This window comes from Electrophorus electricus, chromosome 1, assembly GCF_013358815.1.
Source record: "Electrophorus electricus isolate fEleEle1 chromosome 1, fEleEle1.pri, whole genome shotgun sequence".
Classification (NCBI taxonomy): Eukaryota; Metazoa; Chordata; class Actinopteri; order Gymnotiformes; family Gymnotidae; genus Electrophorus; species Electrophorus electricus.
The window spans coordinates 920,001-939,989 of record NC_049535.1 but is presented as its reverse complement, the minus strand read 5'-3'; the positions used below and the strand labels follow the sequence as shown (position 1 = coordinate 939,989).

The 19,989-nt window shown below is 46.4% G+C and overlaps 1 protein-coding gene across 1 annotated transcript in view; it reads left to right on the top strand.

Annotated features, from left to right (window-relative positions):
* The first annotated feature begins 3,292 nt into the window (after nucleotides 1-3,292).
* The window catches only part of rras2 (RAS related 2), a 22,844-nt gene continuing 6,147 nt past the window's right edge, over nucleotides 3,293-19,989 (top strand). Inside the window, exons 1-3 of the mRNA XM_027007424.2 lie at nucleotides 3,293-3,629; nucleotides 18,245-18,332; nucleotides 19,463-19,565. Coding sequence (XP_026863225.1) covers nucleotides 3,528-3,629; nucleotides 18,245-18,332; nucleotides 19,463-19,565 — 293 coding nt within the window. The 5' untranslated portion in view covers nucleotides 3,293-3,527. The remainder of the gene's footprint in view (nucleotides 3,630-18,244; nucleotides 18,333-19,462; nucleotides 19,566-19,989) is intronic.

Genomic DNA, 19,989 nt, shown 5'->3' with positions numbered 1-19,989 from the left:
TGAAGCTTCCCTCCTAGTTCTTCTCCTCTGGCATGATCAACTGACCAGCACCTTTACATCTCAGTCAACCATAGCACATGCTGAACAAAAGGTGACCCACATAAAAATGACTTATCAAATCAGGAATTATGTTCATCTTTAAAATATCAGTTTGTTTTATGAGTCTTGTAGAAGCTGTCAACACAGGTGTAATATCAAATTAAAATATCTAAGACTACATATATCCAATTGCCAGTGAGCATTACCACATATGAAGGTACTGGAGCTACAGCCCATGGGTTCATGCAAGGTCAGCCCCATGACAGCTGCCTGGTGTCTATGTTCTTTACCATACCACCATAGGACTTCTCCACAAGGAGAGGACAGGTTGCATGACTCCTAATCACTCCAGACGATCAAAGACATGCTGCCCAATTAAATATTTCATTTGCATAATGAACAGACAGTTGTGTTGGCATAAAGTCTATTACCAGAAGAGGGTGACAGAGAGCACTGAGGTTTCCTCCATTAACTAAAAGCCTCGTGGTGAACTATTGAACCTCTGCTCTTTAAGGACCCTATACCACTGCCCATCTAATATCATTCATCCCAACATGCGCTACGGTTCTTCCTTGAAAGTTTGTGAATAATTAGAAAGGATTCTTATTGAATACTTTAGTTTATTGTTTATCATACCCAACCTTAAATGAATGTCTGTTGTTGTTTGTTCTGAGGCATATGAGTGAAACTGGAATCATTTGTCTTTTTAAAATGTCACAGGCACTCCATTTACAAAATGGATTACCTCTGCTGCATAATGTGCTCTAGTAAACTAAACTGGCTTACACTGAAAATCTATAAATAATATAAAATAATACATAGTTATTCTGGAAAAATATGGTGGTCTTGGAGAAGAAGGGAATGACTACTGACAAGTTCAAATCAATAGGATTCAAGTATACATTATGTGTGTATTGTGTAGTGTTATCACCTATGTGTGTATACGTTTGTGTGTGTATTGTGTCGTGTTACCACAAATAACACAAAATGACTGTACGAGAAGTTCAGAAGTTCAGCACCGAGCCCAGATAAACCTGCACGGCTTGGATCCACTATCAGACAGCATATCTCGGTCTGGGAGTTTGGTCTGGTGTGGTGTGGTATTTCCACTGCTGCTGGGATTCAGCTCTTCTGGACTGGATGGTTGTCATTGCTGAGATCTGTTGGAGTGACTGCTCCAGCTTAGGGGTCACCTCCTGTGTGGCCCTACCACCACTGGGACAACCTTGGTGTTAACCTCCCGGGAGTGTCCCAGAAGACCTGCCGTTTGGAGACGCTCGGACCCAGTCGTCTAGCCATCACAGTTTGGACCTTGTCAAAGTCGCTCAGATCCTCACACTTGCCTATTTTTCTTGCTTCCAACACATCAATTTCAAGAACTGACTGTTCACTTGCTGCCTAATATATTTTTCCCTTCTGACCTTAGCTGCCATGGTAATAAGATGTTATTTACTTCCCCTGTCAGTGGTTTTAATGTTGTGGGTGATTGGTGTGTGTTGGTCTCTGTTTCCTTCAAGCTTGTGTCCTCTAACCTGGGAGGGTCCTGTGTAGAATCCTAGTTGTTCCCAGGACTGTATTCTTCTGGATGGAGATCTCTGGTGTGGTTCCTGGGATCTGCTTCAGCCATTCTCCCAGTTTGGGGGTCACAGCTCCTACTGCTCCGGTTACCACGGGAACCACGGTTGTCTTCACCTTCCACATCATTTCCAGCACTTGGTATTTCTCAAGCTTTCCTTTTTCCTTTGTTCTTCATTTTTACTGATGTGGCCATCACTTGGGATTCACTGCGCTATCACTGTGGCCATCTTCTGCTGATTACACATCACTACTATGTCTGCATGGTTAGCCATTACTGTTTTGACATTTGGTCAGTCTGTATCTGAAACTCCCACAGGAACTTAGCTCGGTCATTCTCCACCACCTTTGGCGGTGTATCCCACTTGGACCTTGGATCTTCCAGTCCATACTCAGCACAGATGTTTCTGTACACTATTCCAGACACTTGAATATGGCATTCCACGTCCGCTCTGCCTGCTGGCATCTTGCATCCTGCTGTTATGTGCTGGATTGTCTCAGGGGTGTCTTTGCACAGCCTGCGTCTGGGGTCCTGCTCGGTGTGGTAGATCTCAGCCTCCACTGATCGTGTGTGTGTGTGTGTGTGCGTGCGTGCGTGCGTCTGTTGTTACCCTCCCCTTTCAGTGTTCCTGAGGGACCCAGTAAATGCTGGAAGTACCACAGGATTCCATGTTAATTGAAATTCCTGAAATTCCTCTGGTGCTCCATCTGAGTGTAGGAGTCAGGAGGAATTTGATAATTCCGCAACCCAAAGAAATCGCATGCAAAGGTGCCTTTGGCCAGCCAGAGGAAAGAGAGTGCAGACGTCGGTCTGTGTGGTGCACCAAGTGTAGCCTTAAATAAAAGACAATTATACTGCCAGGCTCACCAGACTTGTCATCAAGTTTTGCAGAACTTTGACATTCCTGTAGCTGAACGTATCAAAGGTCCCTCACATGCGTCTCTGCCTCAGAAGGTCATATCCTGGGTCAGATAAATGTAGCAAGGAATCAGTTCCCTTAGCTGGGACTAACCCTTACACACTGGACCACTGGGCCTTGCTAATGACTGGTGGGTGTGAGTTCAGTGTTTTACAGCTGTGAAAATACAGTGCTCTATACAGCACACCGCCTCTGGATGAGGAGCGATTTGTCTCCTCTAACTTTTGCACTCAGCCACATCTATAAATAATCGTCAGCAGTTATGATGACAATAAGGAAACTTTGTCATTTTATGTATACTAATGTATTTTTAGCCAGTTTTATCTTAACTAATTCATCACCTAAATGAAACCTGTCCATATCCAACCCTACTCCTATCCATACCTATTCATCCAGGCAGCATTCCAGACTGGCTCAACATGCCATTGGGAAAAGAGTCAAATCTCTCCTGAGCCGTGCAGATGCCTGACTGACTCGTAAGTTGCTCAGCACTTTTGGTGGGTCCTCCCCACCCTTCTGCTGGCAATGAGTCCTGAAGCACTGCATTTTGTTTCTGCCTGAAGGATAATTTAAAGGCGTGGTCGTTTACAAGCTATGGTAATAACAAGCGGAAACAAACAGCGCTTCAACCTATTCGTTTGTATGTGTACAGGTTATTCTGTGAGTCTCCTACAGTATTGGGCCATGGCTGTGCTTACGGAGGGCGCCCTCTAGCGGAGGCCCTGTGTAAGGCTTGGGCTGATTACTCATATCTTTCCCACATCTTGCAGCACAGTGTCTGGTAGCGTTGCAGAACAGGGCGTGTGGACTGAGCCTGTACGCGCGGCGAATTCACTCTCACAACACCGCGAGCTTCATACTTTTCCTGAACGGATTATTGTTCGGCTGGTCATCCGGCGAGACGCCTTATCGCGTTTTTGCGCTTAATTCTCCTGTCCGACAGCCTGTCACACAGCAGTGGGCAGACAGCGACGAGCGCAGCGCGGTGTCCCCATGGCTGCGCGGAAGGACGGCTCGGTGCAGGAGAAGTACCGGTTGGTGGTGGTCGGGGGAGGCGGCGTCGGCAAGTCGGCGCTAACCATCCAGTTTATCCAGGTAGGCGAGCGGGGATCCGAGCGCAGTGCGCGGGGGGCGCTGGACAACCGCAGGATGGGACCCCGCAGGCGGAAAAGGGGCTTCAGGAATTCGCTCGAGGCCTGCGTCACTAGGGCTCTGCTTCTCACATGCAAGAGATCACCGGTGCAAAAAAAAAAACATCGCAAGTTTCAAGAGCAAATGGCTTAATTCCAAGATGGGATCAAATGCAGGAGCAAGTCTGCGCCACACCGAGCATCTTATCGAGACTTTGGAAAGTGCTGCACAGCCTCGCGTTACACTGGTCTAAGTTTTAAAACTGGGCTTCATGTGTGCCGAGTGCTGCACGAAATCACGGGCAACGCCGAGTATAGGCTGTCTCGCTCATATTTGGCTCACGTCATAGACTGCAATAATAAACTTGTGATACAACTGAACGATAAATGAATTAGTTAACCGTGCTCGCAGCCCCGCGAGCGACCACGCTACCCCTCGCTGTCATTGGTGGGCTGGTTTATCCGCTCGTGGAGGTCTGCAGCCCGTGACACTGCGTTATTTGTGTGAACCTAATTTAGAATGTTTCCCCGCGCGCAGCTCGCCCTGGGTGCAACATGTGCAGCGTGCTTTCGTAACCATCTTAGTTACTATGTTACAGCTCGTGACAAATTTATAACCTATTCAAAACGAATTAGGTTTGGTGTTGGTGACTTTTTATTAGGAATAACTTTAGATAAAGTTTAAATGTGTCTTTGGCTGTCTTAGATTTTTTAAAAAATCTATTTTGTATTATTTTGTATAACTCGAGAGGAAAAATGTGTGTGTGTGTGTGTGTGTGTGTGTGTGTGTGTGTGTGTGAGAGAGAGAGAGACCAAGGCTTGAACAAGGCCAGTTGGCTCTGCCTCAGTAACACATTTTGATATTATAAGTTGTGCAGAAAGTTTGTAGTTGATATGTAACCGATATTCATATGCAGTCTTACCTTTCTAGATGACTGTTTATGTCTTTAAAATAAATTTTTAGGTTTTGCCCTCTTTGTTTTCAGAGCCCATACAGGGGCATTCTGAACCCACGTAACGCGTGCCTGCATATGCTGGGGTTTGGAGGGTGTTCAGCAATCATTTATGTAAGATGTGAATGGGTATGAGATACACTGAAAGAACAGTGACCAGGTTAGTTATCTGCTGGACTGTTTCCGTTGTTGAGGTTGAAATGTTTCAGCGTGTGTGACACATTGCCGTAGTGTTTTGATGCCAGACACTGATTCATACTCATCGCAGCCAAAATTGCCTGTTTAGGTTAAAAATGAACATTTATCTATTTATCTAATTATCTAAATCATTATAATGAGAATGCAACCGATATTCTTAAAAAACAGAAAGATGAACAAAGGTGAACTGTTCACATAAAATCAATTAATATGTCACATTTTGTTGGCTCTGAGGTATTATTTGAAATGCACATATGTTCTGAACAAGTTGTGAATGTGAGGCTGAGAGGAGAGAGTCTTCACGCAGGGAATGTGAGGAGAGTCTTCATCGAGCTGTGAGTGTGAGGAGAGTCTTCATCACGCAGGGAGTGTTTCAGCCTCTGCCAGATTGAAGGGAGTCCAGCTGTCTCCATGGTTGGCTGTTCCCACTCAGCTGTGAGCAGGGGGGAGGTTGCATCCAAGTCCTGGTGTGTTATAGCGTGGAGAATCCGGAACCTCTGAGGAAGCTCCTCCATTCCAGCTGGTTCTTTGAAGGCGTCCAGGATGGGTTTGGGGAATTGTGTGCCTGTGAGTTGCAGTTGGAGGCCCAGGGGAGTGTTCGGAGGAAGTTGTACATGACGTGTTTCGCGTGTAACTTGACACGTTTTGTTAGATCATTTCTTTTTCTTACTTGTATGTATAACTTTGAGAATTGAAACTTTATGTTGCCGTGCACGTTAGGCACGCGTGTTCGTCTGTAAGCATGTGTGGCCTCTGCTAGTGAGGGTAAAAACCCTAGAGCGACTGGGCTGAAACTGAGATCATGAATAGATCTAACCCGGATACCAGATGCCATCCAACCAGACGCCATCCGAGCAGGTGACTCAACCCCGACCATTTACACGGTGACATCACAGCAAAGCACTTTAGGCTGAGGAGTTGTGTAATGTTCAGCTTGGCATCTGTAAGTGAGACAATATGATTTTTGGCTTAACGGTGGGTCACTTTTTTTGACCTTACGTTAAATGTCATTTCATACTTATGTTTCCAGGCCCAATTGAGAGGGGATCATGGGTATTTGTTAACTAGTGTAGCCAGTTACAAACATTTGAGAAGTATGTAAGAATATGTTTTGTGATTTGTTGTGTCTGTAACAGTCACTCCGTTGTGATCACTCAGTTCAGAGGGTGTGAGGAAGCTGTCATCCTTCATTCATCAGACTGCTGAAATCTGAGCTCATATATAAGGAACGTGAGAGTGAAGCGTCATTAAATACAGATAAACGCTCTGGACCTGTTCTGCAGTGGCGGCTGGGCTGTGTGTGTTTACTGGGTTTCTACGCACTATTCTCACGTGCCTAAGAAGTAAAGGTAGCAGAACATGAATGGTGACTGTGCAGCTGTTATTTTCCTTGAACAGAAGAAAAGCCTCTACAAGTGAATGTATGAGCGGGCAGGGTGGGTAAACGCAGCCTGTGATGAATGCCCCACTTTGACTGTACTGAGAGAGGCGACAGCGGGCCCTCTGATCTGGTCTGATGACGCGTCACATGGACTTCCACTGATAGCGAGGGCAAACAACTCCACTGCTATCTGAGTCTGGAACGCTTCATTTCCTGTGTGTGGGGGGGATGATTTACTTAATCTGTTCTTTCCAGAAAGGCCTTGGTCTGTGTGCAAGACGAGGGAAACGTTTATGGGACACATGCATGCGCGTTTCAGAATGCGTGTGCCTGCAGGTGCTGGGGTGTGGGAGTGTAGCTGTTGATTTTTACACACCTGCTGACTTCTCACACTGCGGAATCGCGTACTGACTGCTGCTGTTCCATCACCCTCCTCACTACAGTGTGCCCCTTTAACTTCACTGGGCTGTTCCATCACCCTCCTCACTACAGTGTGCCCCTTTAACTTCACTGGGCTGTTCCATCACCCTCCTCACTACAGTGTGCCCCTTTAACTTCACTGGGCTGTTCCATCACCCTCCTCACTACAGTGTGCCCCTTTAACTTCACTGGGCTGTTCCATCACCCTCCTCACTACAGTGTGCCCCTTTAACTTCACTGGGCTGTTCCATCACCCTCCTCACTACAGTGTGCCCCTTTAACTTCACTGGGCTGTTCCATCACCCTCCTCACTACAGTGTGCCCCTTTAACTTCACTGGGCTGTTCCATCACCCTCCCCCACAGTTTACTCCTCTTCCCTGCTCTTATAGTTTTAATGAGATCCCAGGTTGTTACCATAACAAGAAAACACAGGACTAAGATGAAAGCTCAAATATGGCATCATGTTATGTTATCATGTTATGGCAGATAATTTCTTCAATAAACTTTGACATGCCATTGATTTCATGCCTTGAATTATTAGCTTTGGCAGGCTGGACTTACATATGCACTTCACTGTCCATTCTGCACTGCCTGTTTGGGACCAGATAGTACCACTTAAACATAAGATGATGCTTGTTTTGTGTAGAGGTTTTTTTGTACCCATAAAGGAGGCACACAGGAAGTTAGTGGTTGTAAATCATAGCATGTTATTTTCTTCCAAGCATTCATGTGCCTTATTAACAAGTCCAGGACACTCAGAGTGGACTCAGGTTCCTTCTGATAGCAGGTCTGAGTGTTTGCTGGGTTTCACCACACAAGACACAAGGCAGAAGGGGGTGGGGGGCTCTAAATGTGCAGGCCAGGACCGAGGTAGTCTGGAGGGCTTGTTAAAGTGATTAACAGCGTACACATTTCTGCGTTTTGCTGGGTGTGTCAGACTATGACTCCTGCATAACGTAGACCAGGAGGTGTCAGCCCCAGACATGGAGAACTCAACAGGGTCTCGTTCTCCATGCCTCGACACACTTAATTCAGGTCATCTGCTCATTAACAAGCCGGATTGGTGTTCTGAAGCAGGGAAACCCTGAAACTCTGCGTGGTCTCCTGGAATGTCCTGGATCTTCTGTGATGTTGTCATTGGAGGATGGTCCCCAACACATGAGTCAAGGTTCAGAAAGGGGAAGTTCCTTAATCTGGGTCATGAAAGAGGATCTCCACTCAAACATTTAAAAATACTCCAGTGCACGCAGGGTCTGAGGGTTACCAGGTGGTGCGTTTGCAGGGGTTACAGCTCTCACTGAAATGGGGCATGGTGCTCGCTCTGTTCCTTTGTGTATGTGTCCAGGGCAGAGCGCCCCACTCCTGCACGGCCGTCTTGTTTTCTGTAATGTTTTTCCTTTCTTTCTTTTAATTTTTTTGCTTCCGCAAACAGCCTTTGAACTGGGTAGATGAGTCCTTTGCAGGAATCGAAGGCTTTTGCAGCACATACAGTGAGTGTGTGTATGTGTGTGTGTGCGTGTGCGAGAGAGAGAGAGAGATGGAGATGAAGGAAAGGAGTGTTTAGAGAGGGGGTGTGTTTTTTTCTGATGTTTGTGGAGTTGCACCCTCGCGTTCTTCTCACGCGTGTTCTTCTCACGCGTCATTGGTGCTGGGCTTCGTTCTCTGTGGCTTTCCTACAAGCATGCCGCTTCTTTTGAGGTATCCTGTTTACTCACGCTACCACTGCAGAAGGCTCTCAGAAGGAGTGTGATCTCACACCTTCACGTGTTCTAAAAACACTGTCTCTGCTCTTTTCTGAGGAAAAATCCCTTCCCAGGTTGTAAATCAGAAGCGTTGTCTGTGTGTCTGTCTGTAACCGCTGATGTGAACACACAGTGTAGATGGCAGTGTGTGTTTTCCTGTCCTGTTCACACGGATCTGTTCAGCTAGTGGATGCACTCCTGGGTCTCGTCGACAGGCCTGTTCAGACGTAGCATGTGCAGAGAACATCCAGACAGCCAAAGGTGACGTCTGCACCCGGCTTCACTTATCAGTGTGAATTCTTTAAAAGGAACAGTGGAATGTGTGACAAAAGGAATGTTCCATGGATGTCATAAATCCTGCATGAATAGTTTCCTAAAGCAACGACGAGCAAGTTTTTCCAGTCCACCATCAGTAAGCCGCTGCCGTCCTTCATCTTTGTTCTGAAAAACTAGAGAAAAGGGATATAGTTCAAGTTTTCATCAGACCCGCTTTGCCACAAGTGTTGAACAGCCGTACACACGCATGTACGCACACACACAAAACCCTTTTCTGTGATTAGCTGGGTGGCACACGCCCTGGAGACAGCCCAGCACCACTCAGGGTTCTCACTATCTGGAGCAGATTCCTTTGTTTTCCTTGCTGCTGTTGAACTGGTGTCCGCTGGTGTCTGCTGCTCAGGCTACTTTAAAAACAGAAATCATTTGAATGAATCCCAACTGCTGTACGTAGTGCAGTGCAAGACATCGTGTGTGATCGTGTGTGTTCACATGTGTGCTGTCATGTACATGTGGCTAATCCAGGGGAGGTGTTCCAGGGGAGCAGAGCTAGACGCATAGTCCAGGAGGAAGTCACCAGCACCAATGACCATGTTTCATGCACTGAGCATTGTTGTGCTCCTCAGTCTAGCAGAGCTCCAAATTTCACTCTACACCCTAGACCGCAAAGTGACAGAGAAACTGTGTCTTGACTGAGAGCTGGTTGGAGTGCAGATCGCTGTGTGAAAGACAGAAGACATTTACAGTATTTAGCTGATGCTTTTATCCAAAGCGACTTACAATTATGACTGAGTACAACTTGAGCAATTGAGGGTTAAGGGCATTGCTCAGGAGGCCAACAGTGGCAACTGGTCAGTGGTGGGGCTTGCAACCTTCCAATTACAAGTCAAGGACCTTAACCACTGAGCTACCACTGCCCTAATAATGCGAATGTGTTTGAGAAGAGCATTTTCAACCCTGCACTTCCAAACGTGACCTGATCTTCTCTCTGCTCCTTTCCTGCTTATTATCATTCATATCATTCCTGGATGAGTTGATGAGTTGATATGTGATTCTCATGTGTTTTATATATACAGAAGTACTCCTGAAACATTGAGAAGTGAAACCAGTTTAACCTGTTTAGTTTTTATATATATATATATATATATATATATATATATAAATGATTGCCTTCTGGGGCCATCTCTAAACACACTTTGCTGTGTAGAATATAAACATGGGTATGAAGGCTGAATTTTGTAATGTGAAAATGTGGAAGCTTAGTCTGTTTAGCAGTAGAGAGAACTTAACCCTGGCTGAAGGGAGCAGGGTGTGGGCGAGGTGCCCAGGGTCTGGGAGAAAGTTCAGCAGGGACAGCTGAGCTGGAGGCTGGTCCTTCACGCCGAGCAGCTGTGCTGTGACACACACACACACACACACACAGAGCACCGCCTCCTTCACAACAGGTGACGGGAGCGTGTCTGGACGCCTGCTCCTCGGCCCAGGGGAGTCTGCGCCCGGTCTCAGAGTCCCCAACCAGCACCTGGTTCTGCAGGGTTGCTTGGTCCACAGGAGCCCTCTGGGAATTTGACTCGCTGGCAGTACTGAGCATGTGTCTGCATTACAAGTGGGTCTGACAAATGTTTGGCACAGACAAGCAAAACATTCGATTTCTGCGTCGCAGAGACCAGTTCCATGCAGACTCCATTTATAGTGCTCCAGAACAAGAGGCTTTGTAACAGAAACATCCACTCAGGTAACTGGAGCTAATTCCCTTCGCTGTCAGAGTTAAGCGATGTTTACTCGAGCACAGAAACACTTTGATATACTGTGAGCCACGTTGAACTCCTGAGGTATAATATTCTGTCTGGATCGTTGCACCTTCCTGTGCGAGGGCTCGCGAGGAGTAGCCATTAGCTTGTATTTACAGCAGTCAGCCTCTGTAATGGCCTTTCTGCTGTCTGCAAGGCCACTGCCCTAAAAGGCTAATGGTTCTGGTTTGACCCAGTGCACAGCACAGACCTCATACATCGCTCGGCCTTGTGCCAGAGAGCGCAGCAGAATGCCATCACCATGTGCTAAAATCCGGAATCCGGAAATAGTCTGTAGTGTATTGTGAAGGTGCCGTCCCACTCTCTGGAACAGGGTATGAGGCATCAGAGGGCATGAGGGTGCATCAGAGGGCAACTGGCCTTGTGGAATTCAGATCACATGGGTGGCTGAGTCAGTGCTGGGCTGTCGAAGGGGCCATTTGATTGGACGTGGGTTAAGACGCCCTTGGCTCCTGGTTCAGCCCCTCGCTTCTAAATTCCTGGCACTGAATACCAGCAGTATGCTGTCATGTGACCTCATCCTATTCCCCCATGTGCTACTCTTCCTGGTATTTAAAGTGGATATGACGTCATGGACTTTATAGGAACTTTTATCTGAAGAGGATCTTATGGGTGTCATTGTGTTTCCGTCCTAGACCAAAGGCACGACCCGGGTTCATGTTTTCATTCAAAAAGAACTGACAGTTTTTCAGCCTTCCTCTAATCCATCAGAATAGTGGGGAAGTCCAGTTATTGTAATGTGCGACCTGTAGAGAAGTATTCTACTGCAGCTGGGAGGAAGACATCAGTTTAAAAAAGTATACTCCAGATTAAAAAAGAATTAAAAAGTTGTTTTTATCCAATATTCATTCATCACTGCCAGGAGCCATTATTAAGCTCTGTGTATGAAGTGAAAGAGAATATTCCGTGTTCAGTGCCAGAGGCCAGTCAAAACAAAACAAGGAAAAAAAACATTTTCTGCCCTTTGCAGCAAAACTAGAGACAGAGCAGTATCTTAGCAACATCAACACTACAGTGGCTGGGCTCAACCAGGGCTGTGTGAGACAGTAAAGGAGGGGCTTCTGCCGACATCACGTATCAAAACAGAAGATCTGGGCCGTTCTCCGGGAACTTTTTTGCCCGTTCACTGGTTTTTCAGAAACAGGCAGGTAACACGGAATTCTCATTTCACAACAGAAGAAAGCAGTTCTTTGAATTGTTGCAAAATACAGTGTGTCGTGTAGGCACGAGATCAGCTGGTGAAAGTCCGTTGCCCTTGCGTGGTGCTGGCTCTATTCTGCGACGGGGGGGTGGGGTGGAGGTCCCCAGGCGAGTTCAAACACAGGCGCTCTTGGTCTGATCTTTGGGCAGACTGATTGAAGCCTATTGCCAGGCGGTCTAGGGAGGGCGTGGTTAGTGCTGTCTGCTGTCCTGACCTCACCTTTAATCTCAGCAGGGACATAAATGATGCTTACTGCTGTCCTGACCTCACCTTTAATCTCAGCAGGGACATAGATGGTGCCATCTGCTGTCCTGACCTCTTCTCTTAACTCAGCAGGGACCCTCCCTCTGTTGTTCGGGGTCTTGAACCAGCTCTCTGGGGCATTAAAGCGCTCCATGTGCCTGTGCACACCCCTGACTTAGCTCACTTGGCTGCATACATCACATACACTCAGCACACATACACCGCTTCGACGGGCTGTCTGCCACTCAGTACATATGTGTGTTCATGTAAGCATTTTTGTAAGTACTTGATAAGTAATTGCAGATAACAGTCCCAGTGAAGCATTAAGATTATGGGCCTTCGGGGGATTGTTTCCCATTTGGACTATAAGCCTGCACTCCTGGTAATGATCTGTGAGCTTGCCAGAAACAGTGAAGTAAATAAGGAAATAGTTTGTCATCCAGTGGGTGCACCAGCACCTCATTCCCAGGGCCTGCTCCGGGTGTGTAGAGTTTGTGGTTTCTTTAGTTGTTGGCACAATGCCATGAAGTCTTTCTGTGGCTTGCTGGCTGAGAGCTTCATTTCCTGGGTGCGGGCCAATGCATTGATTTGTTCTTAGGGAGGATGAAGTGAAAGGCTTGACATGTTGAAGATGTTTCATTTCCTCAGGTGCTGCCTCACGATCAACATCCGTTCCGGAGCTAGGCCCCTGGCCAGCGATAAGCCGACCTCCCAAAATGCCTGAAAACAAAGCCCCTGTGTCCTTTGGAGAGACTCTCACCTCACACTCTCCCTCTGCTTGCTCACATTGTTATTATTGAATCATTGACCTTTCTGGCTCCTGCATGAGCTCATGGGAAAAGTGGGCGTTTTCTGAGGAAGTAGAGGCCCCTTTGTGTGCTGAGCCCGGACCGTTAACTTGCACTGGGTTCGGACGCTGCAGTAGCTGCGGAGAGAGACGCCCTCCATGCACGCCTGGTGCTTCGCGTTAACCTCTGCTTCACAGATGTTGGTGTGTGAGCAGTGAGAGTGTGCAGGGTCCAGGATGTCGGCCTATCCCAGCAGAGGTCAGCACTTTGAGCATGCAGATGCAGGAAGCGAGGGGGTCGCTGTGGATATCGGCCAATCACAGACATGTTCAGTCTACTGAGTGAAGAAAAGGCCTAAAGAATCCTGAGAGCAGCTAACTCTCAAACCAGCAGTTTCTCAAACCAAATCTGAGTGAATTCTCAGTTGAATCTTCCAGTTCACTTTTTGACCTTGTTAACCAAACAACTGCTCCGTGATCAGTTAAAAAACTCCAAAGGTTGGCTTGTTTCTTGAGTTTCTCCAGGGAAGTTTAAGTGTTCCTTCAATGGTTCTCCATGGAGCCAACAGTTTCAACATGAGTTATATGATCATTCTTAAGTGTTCTGGACTCTGCTGTCCTGCTGGACAGTGTTTGCTCTTCCAGTGGGCGGTGATCTCATGCTCCCTCAGCTCACCATCGGACTGGAAGTGTAGTGTGATGACTGTTAAAGTGCAGTGATGTCAGGAGGGTCTGTCTTGCCTTCCATCTGAGCACACTGTCCCCCTGTGTGCTGGAAGCGATGAAAACAGAGCTGGGTGTCCAGGCACGCACACTTTGTCCCGAAAGCAGTACCTGTAGATGAATATGGCCTCGAGTGAAATCTCTAAACTCTTCTGCCAGCCATGTAACGAAGTTTAACGGACGTTTAGCGAGGCAGCGGGAGGGATGAACTTGGGATGCTCTGACCAGGTTTCCGCTCATTTCTCTCTCCACTCCTGTTTCAGTGCTCCGGTTGTCCTCCTGTATGCCTGTGCCATTGCCATTGTGTGAGGTTCACTTTCACCTCTGGAGTGGTGCACATCTGTTGGACGTGTTCAGACTGAGGAGCAACGGTCTGGTTGTAATTAAAGTAGCAACACTTAGACTGAGGCCATGCATGTCTGAATACAGACACTTTCCAAAAGGCAACCCAAATGAAAGCATAAATTATGTGGGTATATTGGTATATCCGTATATTGGTATATCCGTATATTGGTATATCCGTATATGGGTATATGGGTATATGGGTATATGGGTATATAGGTATATGGGTATATGGGTATATAGGTATATGGGTATATGGGTATATAGGTATATGGGTATCTGGGGATATGCGTATATTGGTATATAGATATATGGGTATATGGGTATATAGATATATGGGTATATAAGTATATGGGTTTATGGGTATATGGGTATATAGGTATATGGGTATATAGGTATATGGGTATATGGGTATATAGATATATGGGTATATAAGTATATGGGTATATGGGTATATAGGTATATGGGTATATGGGTATCTGGGGATATGCGTATATTGGTATATACGCTGCCTGCCCAAAAAAAAGATCACCACCTGCATTTAACTAAGCAAATAGGTAAGAGCCTCCCATTGGATAATTACTGCTTGGGTGATTATGTGTCAGCTGGCAACAAGTTATTTAACCCTAACTGATGCAGTGAGTAGCTTCTCATTTGTTAAACAACAATGTCGAAAGACAAATCCTGTGGTCGTCGAAAAGATGTTAATCGGTTTCAGAAGTGTCAAATTACTGGCATGCATCAAGCATCTAAGGAGATTTCTGAAACTACTAAAATCGGGTTAAGAACTGTCCAACGCATTATTAAAAAGTGGAAGGACAGTGGAGAAACATCATCTTAGAGGAAGGAATGTGGTCAGGAAAAAATCTTGAATGATCGTGATCGCAAATCACTTAAACGTGTGGTGAAATCAAATCACAGAGAAACAACAGTAGAACTCAGGGATGTTTAATAGTGAAAGTAAGAGCATTTCCACACGCACAATGCAAAGGGAACTCAAGGGTAAGAAGAGAGGCGGCTGAAGTGACGCACCCATCATGCCTAGTGCCTACAGTACCCTAGTGCCTACGGTACAAGCCTGTGGGGACAGTGCTATGATCTGGGGTTGCTGCAGTTGGTCAGGTTTAGGTTCAGCAACATTATGTGCTCAAAGAATGAGGTCAGCTGACTACCTGAATATACTGAATGACCAGGTTATTCCATCAATGGATTTTTTTCTTCCCTGATGGCACAGGCATATTCCAAGATACAGTGCCAGGATTCATCAGGCTCAAATTTTGAAAGAGTGGTTCAGGGAGCATGAGACATCATTTTCACACATGGATTGGCCACCACAGAGTCCAGACCTGAACCCCACTGAGAATCTTTGGGATGTGCTGGAGAAGACTTTGCACAGTGGTCCAAATCTCCCATCATCAATACAAGATCTTGGGGAAAAATTAATGCAGCTCTGGACAGAAATAAATGTTGTGACATTGCAGAAGCTTGTGGAAACGCTGCCACAGCGAATACGTGCTGTAATGAAAGCTAAAGGCGGTCCAACGAAATATTAGTGTGTGTGACCTTTTTTTGGCCAGGCAGTGTATGTATATAGATATATGGGTATATACATATATAGGTATATATGTATATACCCATGTATGGACTGTGGAATCTAATCAGTGCAGAGTCTTGGTGTCAAACCTGTGACATCACCTGCAGTCATCTGCTGTGATTTTCTTGCACTTGCATGGTTTTGGCATCCTGAGATGGGGAAGTGTTCCCGTGTTCAGTGCCGAGGAGCAGAGTGTACGTAAGCAACCCCACCTGTGCAGCGCCGTGACTGCCGCACCGCTGAGGAAGTGGGTGTGCGAGCGTAGCTGTGTGTTGGTCTCACTGCACACCCACACATATCCTCATTTAGCCTGCACTCCGAGTGTGTGCTGCAAGCCAGACCCACAAGAACACGACTGTTTCATGTGCGCGCACAGCTGAAGGCCTCGGTGTCTGTGCAAACAGTTCTTTACTGTGTAAAGACATGGACCTGCAGAGTGGATGGATGGATGGATGGATGGATGGATAGAAAGAGGAGTGGGTGGGTGAAGAGCTTGATGAAATGTGTTAAGACACAGTCATGTGATACAAGTGAAACATACCCTGGGGGAGGGGGGGCAGGGGGTGGATGGGAATGTCTCCTCAGTGACATCATCATTACCCAAAAGGCTGTGCGTGACTGGCCGGCCACCATGTGGTGCAGGTGGAGCTTCCCTCCTTCTAGGCTGGAGTGGGGTGAGCAGTATGAGGCGGGGCCTGTGCTCGTGGGGGCGGGGCCTCCTGAGAGCTGCAGGACCCTGCTGGCTGAGTCACTGACACACCCTGTTACAGAGAGCTTTTCTAGGCTTCAGCGAGAGCGCCAGGCACCACACAAAACAGCCCGGTGACTTGGCGAAGCGCAGGGTGACTCAGTGTGAGGGAGCCGTCACATTCTAGCACCCGGGCCTGCAGTCGGAGCGCAGGAGAGAAGTGACTGAATCTGGTAGCGTGAAGAGCTCACAAACTCAAGAGCTGTGGATAGTAGTCGGTGGGAGAGAGCAGTTTCTCATAGCCCACAACAGTGTGTGTAGGGGTGTTCGTTTGTGTGTAAGGATGATGTTCAATGCGAGGACTGTGTGTCGCAAAGCAAAGCAGCCTAAAGAGAAGGACCCTCGTTTGTGATGGTTACAAATGTGAATGTTGTGTCTGTCGAAAGAAAGCTAAGCTGTACCCCATGGCATATGGGCATGGGGTATATGAGGATGGGGTATATGGGCTGAAGAATACTCCCCAGAGTGTTTCAAGAGTGAGTCATCTAGATGTGTGTGTGTGTGAGTGTATATATACATATTAAAATGGCTTTAGGTGGAGTGTGTAGACTTGGATAAGGTGTAGATTGATTGTTTAATGGCAGCAGGACCTAGACCTGCCTTTCATATTGATTCACCTGTCTGCTGTGTCACTGTCTATGCGCTCATCTCCCGTGCACCATACCTGTCTTACAGGTGTGTATGGGGCTTAAGGTGGTGCACTAATGAACCGGGAAGAGGGGCTCATTTCATCTGTGTGGCAGCAGATATCAGATACAAGATGTCCCCAATAATTCAATGATCGTAATGAGTGGCGAGTGTATGTGAGCTGTTGCTCTGATGTCTGTGGATGTTGAAGTGTGCGGCAACAGGAAACCAGCATGTGGGGTCACTCACTAAACTCCCTGACTGGTACGCAGGGGCAGTCTGTGGGAACAGATCTACTAATGAATCACTCACCTCTGGCAAGGAAACCAATGGACTGCATACAGACCGTGTGTGTTTGTGTGTGTTTGTGTGTGTGTGTGTGTGCTTGTGTGTGTGCTTGTGTGTGTGCTTGTGTGTGTGCTTGTGTGTGTGCGTGTGTGTGTGCGTGTGTGTGTGCGTGTGTGTGTGCGTGTGTGCGTGTGTGTGTGCGTGTGTGTGCGTGTGTGTGCGTGTGCGTGTGTGTGCGTGTGTGTGTGTGTGCGTGTGCGTGTTTGTGCGTGTGCGTGTTTGTGCGTGTGCGTGTGTGTGCGTGTGCGTGTGTGTGCTTGTGTGTGTGTGCTTGTGTGTGTGTGTGCGCATGCATGCACATGTACATATGTGACAGTGACAGAGAAACAGATATGAAATATGGGTAGTAATGTTTGCCACACTGCTCTGAGTGCAGAAACATTGGCACTGAGTTGGCATCCAGATAGCTGTAATGTAATACCAACTGATCCAGTCCCTGTAAGCAGAGAGGAAGTGTTCTTTCTCTGCCAAAGCTTCTCCTGTAACCCTCTAAAAAACTCTAGAGGGGCAGCAGGGTTTCAAGGGCAATATGAGGTGAAGGTCCTAATTTCAATGGCTGTGAAGGTTGGAGCATTTGAGCATTTAGTTCACAAACCACCATTATCAAATTTCTGCACCAGCAACACCGATGGTTTGTGTGTTTGTGTGTGTTTGACACTAGGCCAGTACCCAGGTTACGTTGCCATTACATTACACAGCATGAGAAGACTACAGAATATTAGAAAAATGAGAAGAATGTCTTCCCTCCCTCATTGCATTCGTGCTGTTTAGATTAGTGAAAGTCTTTCTTCCTGAGAGGACCGAGGGAGTGCGAGCTATGGGGCCAAGATCTAGTGGTGCGGCAGGCTAATGGCAGCAGTTTGTGGAGACGAAGTGGAGGTCTGCTACTTTGTTGACACATACACTCCGTTTGCCCTGTAAACACAAGAGCCTGACTCCATTCACTCTCCTTTCAAGCAGACATTCGAAGCAGTCCCTGCTGGTTCTGTGTTGTCAATGTAAGCCTTCGGTGAATCACGGGTCACCAAAAGTTCGGACGTGTCTCACCTGAGGATGAGCTCATGATTACCGAATAATTGTCGAACAGACTTTGCGACTAAATTATTTTCTTTAATGAGTCAGTTATGAAACTGGATACGCTGACTGCAGTGGTCTGACATATCTGTCTCTTCTCCTGTTCACTAGTCGTACTTCGTCACCGACTATGATCCGACAATCGAGGACTCGTACACCAAGCAGTGTGTGATTGACGAGAGGCCCGCGCGCCTGGACAGTAAGTTTGCGTCTCACGCACAGAGGGATCCAGCAAGCCTACCGCAACACATCAAAGCCAACCAAATCCACTCTGTGGTGTCTGAAAGTCAGTGGACCTGTTCAGACTGGATTAGTTTATCAGGGGGTTGTTTGTAATGAAACAATTTTACACGGCTCCTCAGTGTTGAAACTCAGGATGGCATTAAAATTACCACAGGACAAACAAGTTTCAAGTGTGTTGTGTTTTCTATGAATTCGGATATTTGCTGCAGTTGTAATATAAACAGACATTTACAGTTTAACAGCATTTAGCACAGGATCTTTAACTAACAGTGATACATCTAGTAAGTGGTGATTTATACATGTAGCTGCCATTATAATCGCTCTTTTAATAACTAGATTGTTTAGTTTTCCACCAGATAACACTCATCCAGACTAATGACATGGTGAGTGAAGTTTCATAGGTGTCAGTATTTTAGTTTTGAGTTTCAGGAGGGTCTCTGGTGGAGCCGCGCGCTAGGAGAATAAATATGCCTAATAGCAACAGTCAAGAATCTTTATTCCATAGTAGGTAGGTAACAGTAGGTAACGCGGCCTGTAACTTTCTCGGGAAAACCCAGACATGGCAGATCTGAGGGAAATAAAATCACAGAGGAGCACCCGTATAAGGACCCCCTGAAATGTAATACCATCCCAATCAGGTTTGAAAGATCTACGGATGTCTTACATTCGTAAATCCAGCTCCAGATATTGTTATAATTTTTGTTAAAAAATGAAGTATGTTTTTGAATGCTCATGACCAATATTCATGAATTTGCATCATTTAAAATAAAATTAAATTAAATTAAATTAAATTAAATTAAATTAAATTAAATTAAATTAAATTAAATTAAATTAAATTAAAATAAAATAAAATAAAAATAGGCTCAACAGGATTGTTCACACAGACCTTCACCTGCGTGCTATAATATGTAGGTTTATGTGGTAATTACATAAATATTGCCCCATTTCTGTATGCAGGCTATATTGATACATGCAACACAGTTGTGGTGATCTTTTTTTGCGCTTGGAACGTGTGTAATGAGAGGCACCAGGGCTCGTGCTTGCGCTGGTGTGGGAGTGTAACGGCACGTCCTCTGTGTGTGCTAGTATTAGACACAGCTGGGCAGGAGGAGTTTGGGGCCATGAGGGAGCAGTACATGAGGACTGGAGAAGGGTTCCTCCTCGTATTCTCTGTCACCGATCGGGGAAGGTGAGCAGTTCTCTTCTCTTCTCCTTTTTCTTTGTTCTCATAGTTGTTTTCTTATTCTATTCTCTCACTTTCGTTTTTTCTAATGCCAACCCCCCCTCGGCCCCCCCCTTTCTGTTTCAGTTTGACTGGTTTTGCTATTGGCCGGCCCTTTAACTGTTAGTCCTTTGCATGTGTGTGAACAACAGTGGGGTAGAGCTCCGCTTTCATTTCACACTCGCTACACACATTGTGTGTGTGTGTGTGTGTGTGTGTGTGTGTGTGTGTGTGTGTGTGTGTGTGTGTGTGTGTGTGTGTGTGTGTGTGTGCGTGCCCATGCCCCTCAGGACCCTTCCGCTCGGTGTTTGTATTGTAAACACTCCTTCCTTCCTGCATTTACATTACCTGCCTTTCACGCTCATTTACACATTTAGTCCACACAGAGTTT